Genomic DNA, 10,475 nt, shown 5'->3' with positions numbered 1-10,475 from the left:
CAGGAAACCAAAGTTTAGGCTTTAAAGTGTTTGACTGTCAGGTGATGATAAAATTGTTCATATATTAGTTGGTCCACAACAAATTTTTTGTTTCTATTTTTTTGACACAACGTATTTTCAAATCATAACTTGGTGAATTGAATTGGCATTATTATATATACCATAAAGTCAAACTTTCTTGCCTCATTAACGTCAATAATTCAAAAATATTATAGGATGTACTGACCGTTGACCCAACACTTCCAAACTCATAACCGATGTTATTAGTTTCGGACCGATCCAGCCGGTTCAACTGAGAACCGGTGAAGAGTTCGGTCTGAACTGTGTCGGTTTGTTGAACCCTCAACAAACCAGTTTATATCCGGATTGAATTGGTTCTCGATGGTCGAATCGGAAACCAGTGCAACTCCGGTTTTTTTCTAATTTATTTAAAAAAAAAATTGTTACAAAAATAAATAAATTTGTTTATAAATGATTTTAGCAAAAGTAGGCCAGTCCAATTGACCTCATTTTGGTGTCACATTCGCGTCGCCTACATCGTGCGGATGCGCCCCTAAACCGATGACACTTCGATTGCAGCCCCTGCCCGTGAGAAAACATTTTCCTTAGTAATTGGTTAAAATCTTGTAAATGTCATTTGTTTATAAACTAGTTAAGATTCACATTTCTTTCTTACATGGAATGAGAATGTTTAATTTTCTTTTATCTTCTTACAAGTCATTTCAAGTGGTTCACTTTAAGCATTAATTTCTCATTCATTACTCGTCCGTTTTGAGTTTATAATATACCGTTAAAAATATCTTATAGCAAAGAATACGTTAACATGTTTCAAGTTATTCTAAACCTCAAGTTAAAAAAATAACAAACCAAAAGTTGTTTATAATTTGTTTTAAATATATATAATTTATAAAAATAATTATATATTTAATATATATAAATATTATTTATTTATTTGACGTTATTCGATCCGACCAATCCGAATCATCCGATCCAACCAAATGACTTATAACCCAATTATAAATTTGGGTTGTAGTCCTCTCCGATTCTGATAACATTGCTCATCCCAATAACTCTTTCAATCTATCTAAATCCAATACTATATTGTTTATTTATTTAATTTTAACTAGAATATTTTTAATTTGACATATTTATCTTGCAATCTATTATTATCATACATACATTTGAGTATGTGACTAACATAACACATATTAACTTTTTCAAAAAAAAAAAAAAAACATAACACATATTAAACTCGTTTAATCCTATGAATCAAATTTTGCAAATCTTTATTTTATTTTATTTTTATTTTTTGTGCATTTAAGTTGAACATAAAGTTCATCTAACATTCTATAACAATTATAACTAATTCTCCTAACTTTCCAATACAAACAAACCATCAGCTGCCATTTTTATTAATAAGGAAACATATGTATATATATATATAATATTGGGTCATTTCATATTCCCATAGATATAGAAATTAGAATGGGTTCCACAAAAATTGGGAAGCTTTTGCAGTTAGTGATTTTATTTATTTTGTCACATTATGGTTTTTCTGCAGAAAATGTAACTTCTCTTCCAGGCTATGATGGTGTTTTGCCTTTCACTCTTCAAACTGGGTATGTTTTAATTGAGTTAATTACAAATAAATTCAATGTGATTTCATATTTTTGCAGATCGGTATCTGTAGCTCGATAAACAACTTTAATTCTTTAAATTTTTTATATATTTATTTATTTATATATTTATTTATTTTGAATATGTGTAGATATACAAGTGTGGGAGATGTAGAGTTCTTCTATTTGTTTGTTCAATCAGAAAATAACCCAGCTCTTGACCCTATTCTCCTTTACATTAATGGAGGCCCTGGCTGCTCTTCCTTGAATGGTTTCTTTTACCAAATCGGTATATCTCGGTCCAACCCGACCCATGAATATTTCTATAGCTTTATTAGTATTTAACTTCAAAAAGTACTTTTATTTATATATTAATTATTACAGGACCATTAAAGTTCGATATTGATAGCTACACTGGGGGACTCCCATCTTTACTCTATGTAGAAGAATCTTGGTCGAAGGTAATAATAATAATAAATTAATGATTAAATTAATTAATAATTAGTGATTATAAATATGTTAATTAATTAAGTGGTAATGGATTTTCATTTTTCAGACTGTGAATATTTTATTTGTGGATGCACCTGTTGGAGCTGGTTTCTCATATTCTACAACAGATGAAGCTTGGAACTCAACTGACACTGAAACAGCTAAACAAGTTGCTCAATTTTTAAGAAATGTAAGTAATTATCATTAATTAAAATTTTAATTAATACTAATTAAATCATTATTAGAGATAAAAATTAATTTTTTTTTGTGACATTTTTTTAATTTCGCAGTGGATGACAAATCACACAGAATACCAAACAAATCCAATATTTGTGGGCAGTGATTCATATGCAGGAATGTATACTCCTATGATTGCTCAGGACTTCTTAGATGGTAAACTATGAACCCGTTTGTTTTATCTACTGTTTGCTGTTGCTTTTATGTTTTGGTGTTTGTTGTTGGAAAAAACTGTTTTTATGTTTGATCAATTTTTGATTAAAATCTTATTTTCTTTAATTTTAATATAATTATACTATTTTTTTTTAATTTGCAGGAAATAATGCTGGATTGGAACCGATTATTAATATCAAAGTATGATTATAACACTTTAACATATTTAATTGGATTTTTATTTTTTTGGGATGAATCTTATAATTGTTTGAATTGAATAATCTCAGGGAATGTCACTTGGATGCCCACACACTGATACTACTATTGAAACAAATGCAAAAATTCCATTTGCTCATCGATTAGCACTAATTTCGGATACTATGTATTCAGTAATTCTCATTTAAATCCTCCATCTTTTTTTTTGTTTTTACAGTCAGAAATTTAAATTCTTTTATATTCACGTAACTTTTTTGAAATGATTTATGTTTTCCCTTTCAGACAGCGGACTCGAGCTGTAATGGTTCGTATGCTGACGTGGACGAGTCAAACGCAGATTGTGTAGAAGCCATTGATGCTATCGATCAGGTTCCAACATTTATTAATTAAGATTACGTTTAATTATATGTATTAATAATGTCATTATGTCCATTAACAATGATATAATATGTTGATTTACATTTACAGTGTATTGAGCTAATAAGTCGGCAGAATGTTTTGGAACCAAATTGTGCATTCTTATCGCCGGGAGAAAAAGAAAAAGCAGTTCGGAGAACTCTTAAAGCTATTAAAGGAAATATCATTCAACCATTCCCTAATAAGCTCGGCGAGCTCTATTGCCATGTAAATTTCTCTCTCATTCTTTTCAATTTTCATTCATTTCGTAATGAAATGCTAGCAACGTACTTAGGTGCACTTCGTTACAAATTTAATGTTTTTAAAGTTGCAATTTACCCTTATCGTGTTTATACTAATTCAATTTAATCATATTTTAAAAAATTGTTGTTAAATAATTTGAATTTTACCGACAAATTTGGACTTGTCGCTAGTTTCATCAATATTTACTTGAAAAGAAGGCGCGAAAATGATAAGGGCAACATAGTAATCTTAAAACGTTAAGGGTGTAAAATAGAATATGTTACAAGTGTTTTGATCCATAACGCGACTAATGGGAAAATAAAATAAAATTAAATAAAATAGTAAGATCTTTAGCGTGAAGAGAACGTGTCGCAAAAAGGCTAGAAAACGTGAAGTATTTTTTGACACATCAACTAGCTCAAATCTTGGTTGGTATTGTTGAAATTCTCATAAATAAGATATATATAAGTCCTGTTCAGGGCCGGAGAAGCAAGGAGTCATCGAGAGTCCATCGACCTCACAACTTTAGCGAGAAATTTTTTTAAAAAATTGAATTAATATTTCCGTCACTAAATGTATAACTTTCAACATTTTCAACACATTTTGCTATTAGTTGACCGAATTCAGCAAAATTTTCCCAACAAAAATATGTTTTTTCAACAGATTTTTATCCATTAACCTACGAGTATTTGTTTCTAGCGTTGTTATTCTTCTCTTATAACTTTTCTTATCTCACACTAAAAATACCTTTTACTTCGAAACTTTGTCACCAAACAAAAGAGTACCGCACGCATTTCTATTAATTTGATTTATATGATAGTATATTAATTAATCAGATAATTCATTTGATTTTTTTTCAGAACTATCAATATCTCTTCTCTGATATTTGGACAAACTACAAAAGTGTTCAAGAAGCTCTTCATGTTCGCCCGGTAAATAATTTATTAATTACAGTATTTAAATTTTAACCCATCAAGAAATTTCATCGCTAAAATTTGTGTAACAATTATGTTATGACAGGGAACAATTGGAGAATTTCATAGATGCAACATTTCATTGACTTATACTGTGGATATTGACTCTGTTCTTCCATACCACGAGAACCTCACCACTCAAGGCTTGCAAGTTCTCGTTTTCAGGTAGTTTTCAGCTAACGCTCAAAGACTCACTACGAGATAAAATTGAATTACAAAATATACTAATTATTTATGGTACAGTGGTGATCATGACATGGTTATGCCTCACAACGGAATTGAAAAATGGATTACTTCCCTGGATTTAACAATCGATACCGATTGGCGACCATGGTTTACTGCCGGTCAAGTTGCAGGGTAATTTCATTTTTACCATCCTTGAATTTTTTGTTACTGTAAATTTGAACACTTTTATATATACATAAAATTGGCGTTACATAATTTATTTCAGGTATACAAGAAAGTACACGAATGACGGATACCGTCTTACCTATGTAACCATAAAGGCAAGTATAATTAAAATTTGTCATCTAATTATCTTATTAACGACAAAATTTAGACTCTAAACATATAGTGAGAAGTAAAATTCGGATTTTTCCTCAAAATAATATATTTTCTAAAAGAAAATTCCTCGTCTGGTTAAAAATTTCTTAAATGAAATCCGTATTTAAAACACTTGTTTCAAATATAAAGAACAAGGTGTTTCAAACACCATCTTTTGAACTGAATCCGGTGATTGGATTATCCGGTTCAAACTTAACTTTGGGATTTACTCATAATTGGTATAGAACGGGTGAAACAAATATTTTGGACTAAATTGACTATCAATTGTAAGTTAGAGGGTCAATTTGAATTTATAATTAATTACATGATTTATAAAAGTTAAATTTAGGTTGTGATTTTCTTTTAATTGGACATATATATATGCAGGGGGCAGGTCATTCACCTCAAGAGTATGAGAGGAAAATATGTTATGACATGTTTCACCGATGGGTTCGTTACTATCCTATCTAAATTAAAAAGTTCTATGGTAGATCGGATGGGATGGATCCGACTAATGGAAAAGGAAATACATACCGTATTTGAAAAATGATTGGGGTGAAGAAAAGTTATACAATTGTTACGTTTTCATGATAAGGACAAATAGACGGAGATCGTAATAGAATTTATTAAAATTTTCTTTTGAAACATGGTATACTATGTTGCTAATTAAATTAGATTAATGCAACATAAAGATCATGTCAACTTTTGTTCAATGTTGGTAGAAAGTATTTATGTTCAATCTTTGTTTATTTTATTTGTAAGAATTGAACAGCTAAAATTTATTAATGCTGCTCTAAATAATTGATGGATGAGTTTTGAGCTTTGATAGAGAATGAGAAATTTGTTTCATGCATTTTCAATAATAATTTAACTATGAGTTGTAGTTCAATTTTATAATGTAAAATGGATTTGTTGAAAGAGATTTTAGGTTTGATTTCCATTAAATATATTCATGGAGAGAGGAAGAAAATTAATAATGACTGTCATGGAACCGATTGAATGAGGTTGTCAGGATTCGAACCCTCGACCGTTTGGTCCTAGAGGCTCTGATACCATGTCATGGAACCGATTGAACTAAAAGCTCGAACTGATAATTAAGGCTCAATCATATATCTTATATTAATATCTGACAATGACCAGAATCCGAACAAAATTATCTCAATAAACCATGTGATTCTCAAACTACCAAAAAAAATAATAATCATCAATGATGGAAATTTCTGTTGATGATTGTCTAAATTTTGTTTGTTATTATTATTACCGACGGTTTTATACTGACGAATGGATATTCATCGGTGAATGGCTCGTAATATTCAACACCAACAAAAAAAAATGTACTCTATTGGATATATTATCGACACAATATTAGTTGAAAACTCTGAAAATCGCTGGTCGGAAAATTGGGTCGGATATTTTGATAAACCGACCATTATTTTATGGGTAATTGCTTCCCCAACTTAAAAGATAGATAATTTTTATTTTAAATTTCAGTCAATTGATTTGAATTTAAGAAACTCGTGTGTGTATATATATATATATATAGAGGGATAAAGATCAAATTTAACACTAACGTTTTAAGAAAAGTGCAGACTTAGCTTTAACGTATTAAATGATACAAATTTAACCCAATGTTTTCATATAAGATCAATTTTAGCCATGCGTAATAGAAACTTAGAACTATGGGTTTGACTAGTATTTAACTGTGACTTAAGACTTTCAAAATATCAATTATGGTTCAGATATTTAGTTTCTTAATAAAATTACAAAAATTCGCTTAAAATACTAAAAACTAAATCTGCTACATATAAGTTAATCACAATATTTTTTTGAAACTATCTGAAATATTTGCTGTGTTATTAATATAATTACAAAAAATGTATGAAACTGCTTCAATTTATTGACAAACTTGTTTGGAAAGGTTCGATGTGACAGTTAAATAACAGTCAAACTAGTGTTTTCAAATTCTCAATAGCACGTTGTTAAAATTGATCTTGCTTGGAGACGTACGGTTAAATTTACACAATTTCATACGTTAGGATTAAATCTACACTTTACTTGAAATGTTAGGGTTAAATTTGGCCACCGTAAAAAAGATGAGAGTAACATTCAAAGGCACATCTCTCTATTTTACATGATAAACTAGGAGCAAGTAGCCATCAAAGGTCGAGGGCCTCCATCCACAACACTTTTCAAGTAAGATGTGTTATAGTTGAAACATGAACCTTCATTCCCATAGATCCCTGGTAGTTATTTTATTCTCCGATCGCCATAACTTCTCATGTGATACTTCATTACCGAGAAGTTAATCACTCGATCTGCAAGAAAACAGCTCAATAGGTAGAACTCGTGTATGCTTTCTATGACTCCGTCCAATCCTTAATCAATGACTAACTCCTCATCTTCCTCTAAGCTCGCGAAAGTTTAGCGAAACCCTCTTCTATAGAGATAAAACTGTTAAAAAACGATGAACACAATAAGAAATTACAAGAAGATGCAAGTGTAGTTGACTTACTGAAACTGAAACATCAGTGGCTTTAAATAGCCTTACAAAAACACATGAAGCTAAAAATAAGCTAACGTTTCTCAGAATTAGAGATAATATGATTACAGGACAAAGACTAGGTTTAGATAATATCTGACTCCTTATTACTCCTAATATCTAGGAAATCTTAACAAACACAAAGACTTATTCAAAACTCATGTGACTCAACAAAACTCTCCCCTAAACTAAACTTGCATAAAACACGTTAGTTTATACATAAGCTTCTTCGAATGCCAAATGCTTCTCTAAGTTTCTAGAACTAATCAAGTTTCATAGGTTTTGTCATGATATATGTAGCTTGCTCATTCATGATGCATTATTCCAAATCAATTGACCCGTCACTTATAAGATTTTTTAAAAAGTGAAACCTTACATTAATATGTTTACTTCTTCCATAAAATAGCAGATTCTTTCCAACTTTGGTAGTAGAAGAATTATCATATGGAGTTTTCATAGTCACTATGTGTATATTCAATTTGTTTCAAAATTCGTTGCATCTAAACGCTTTGACAGGCACATGAAGCAACAATATTATACTCTGCCTCTATAGTTTATAGAGTTAATACCAACCATTTCTTTGATGCCTAAGCTACAATTGCTCCACTTAACGGGAAAACATTATCACTAGTATAAACACTGTCTGCATAAGCCATTAATTTAGTTGCGCAACCCCTTTTATAAAAGATGTCAAAATCAATAGTAGCTTGAATGTATTTCAAAATTCTTTAGCTGCTAACATGTGTGTCTCCATGGTTTTAGACATGAATCTGCGTATGAGGCATATGGTATACATCAAAGTTGGTCTTATGACAATCATAACAATCTTCCTATGATCTATTTGAACAAAGTTCTATCTACTTGAGAACACTCCTCCTCCTTTGATAGTTTGTTCCCTAGAACTATTGGATTAATGACTCAATTGCAACTTTTTATCCCGAAATTTTAAGAATTTCACTAACATATTTCTTATGACTGATGAAAATTTCATTGGCGCCTTGATCTACTTCCAGCTCTAAGAAATACTTCATCTCTCCTAGATCAGTCATCTCAAACTCGTTCTTCATTGTGTTTTTGAAGCCTTGTATCATATGCAAATTATTGCTTGTAAAAACAAGGGGTAAATTATATATGTGGTGTACAACATTCAATTTTACACACAAAACTGTACAACCTTTTGGTGACCTCCCTCTAAAGTGTATAATCGGTAATTATGACAGGTTAACGTGAATACAACGTGCCATATCAGCAATTTGACCTCCATAAAAGTCAAAATTACTGACGTGGCGCGTTGTCTTTGCGTTGACTGGTCAACTTTTGATTTTTAAGGAGGTCAAATTGCTGATGTGGAGCGTTGACCAGTCACAATTACCAACTGTACACTTTAGTGGGAGGTTGCCAAAAGGTTATACACTTTTGTGTGCAAAATTGAAGGTTGTACACCAAAATGTGAAATAGGAAAATGGTTGTACACCACATATGTAATTTACCCTAAAAATAAGACCATCAACACAAAGACTTATAATTAAAATTTTATTATTCTCTTTTTTTTTTGACAAATAGATCACAACAACTTCTGTTAAACCCTTTTTTGATAAAGTACCTTTCAATTCTACTGAACCACATCCTTGGAGCTTGTTTTAACCCATAAAGGGCTTTATTCATTTTATACACCTTTTTCTCCTTCCCCTTCACTTTATAGCCTTGTGGTTGAGCAACATAAACATCTTAGGTGATTTTGACATCGAGTTGAAACAACTTCCAACCATTTTTTGCTACTAATGCAATCACCATGCGAGTAGTGTCCTACCTTGCTAGTGGGGAAAGACTTCATCATAATCAATTCCTTTTGAGAATAAAATTTTGCCACGAGTTTTGCGTTACATTTATCAATTTCTCCATTATCGTGCAACTTTGTTTGATACACCTACTTGACTCCTACTAGCTTCACTCCCGAAGAGGCCTTTATAAGCTTCCAAGTTTGACTCTTCTCTATTGCTTCGATTTCAAGGTCCATTGCATCTCTCCATCTTTTTTATTTTTTTCTATTTGTTCATAGAAAAGAGGGTCATCAGATATGCATAAAGCAAAGTTTTGTACCTCATAATCTTCGGAGACTCCATCTCCACTTGTGCAATCTTCTAAGTAAGCAGGAGCTCCTCATTCTCTGATTGAAGAAGATGAATCCGAGGCATTGTGGAGTTGGAGTTCATCAAATTTGGAATGTCATTGGAGATGGAATTTGCTGAGTTTGGAACATCGCTACTGGAGCTGAAATTTTCTACATCATTAGAGGTGGTGTCTTCGTTCGCATCTACTATATTTTCTTCATTTAAATTTGTTCCTTCTTCACTTTCGTCTCTTTGATTCTAAGTTTCTTCATATCTCCCCAATCAAGTACATCATTGGTCTCCTCTTTTGTTTTTGCTCAATTTAACCATTCATTCTCTTAAAAGATCACACCTCTGCTAATGGTTACCTTCTTTATGGAAGGATTAATCAGTTTGTATGCTTTGGACTCTTCATTGTAGCCGATCAAAAGTAGCTTCTGGCTTTTGGCATCTAACTTCAATCTCATAGCATTAGGTACATGTACATTTCCAATGCAGCCAAGGGCGCTGAAGTATTCAATGTTAGTTTTAATATCACTCCAACATTTTTCTAGAGTTTTATTGTTCAAGGACGCAGTAAGACTTTGATTGAGAAGATGACATCGGCATACAACATTTTGGGCATCTCCTTCTCTTTAAGCAAGCATCACACCTCTATTTTTCTCAGGCATATACACTATAGTAAGCTGCATTTTGATCCTTGCATTTTGCATAATTCTCAAAATTCTCTAGAGTTGAATTGTCGTCCTCTATCTGTTCTCAAACTGCATTCATATTGAAAGTGCCCAAAGTTATGACACTTGTATCATTCCACATCACCTTTGTAAAAGGATTGTCTGCCTCTGCCTCTTCCTCGAGCCCTATAAGAACCTCTGCCTTTTCTACCTCGATTTTCATGTGTGACTTTCACGATTTGTTCTTCTTCAACTGACCCTTTCATCGTCTGTTCATGAATTAG

At 31.6% G+C, this 10,475-nt stretch overlaps 1 protein-coding gene across 1 annotated transcript; it reads left to right on the top strand.

Moving 5' to 3' along the window:
- Positions 1 to 1,481: 1,481 nt before the first annotated feature.
- On the top strand, positions 1,482 to 5,676 carry LOC136227396 (serine carboxypeptidase-like 7). Its single transcript, XM_066016046.1, has 14 exons — positions 1,482 to 1,619; positions 1,769 to 1,905; positions 2,001 to 2,077; positions 2,173 to 2,295; positions 2,396 to 2,498; positions 2,659 to 2,696; positions 2,783 to 2,884; positions 2,994 to 3,080; positions 3,180 to 3,335; positions 4,211 to 4,282; positions 4,371 to 4,489; positions 4,568 to 4,681; positions 4,776 to 4,830; positions 5,255 to 5,676. Exons 1-14 carry the CDS (start codon positions 1,486 to 1,488, stop codon positions 5,336 to 5,338), a joined length of 1,401 nt encoding a protein of 466 aa, XP_065872118.1. The 5' UTR covers positions 1,482 to 1,485; the 3' UTR covers positions 5,339 to 5,676.
- The last annotated feature ends 4,799 nt before the right edge of the window (positions 5,677 to 10,475 follow it).

This window comes from Euphorbia lathyris, chromosome 4 (assembly GCF_963576675.1).
Source record: "Euphorbia lathyris chromosome 4, ddEupLath1.1, whole genome shotgun sequence".
NCBI classification, from domain to species: domain Eukaryota; kingdom Viridiplantae; phylum Streptophyta; class Magnoliopsida; order Malpighiales; family Euphorbiaceae; genus Euphorbia; species Euphorbia lathyris.
This window is presented reverse-complemented; position numbering and strand designations above follow the sequence as displayed.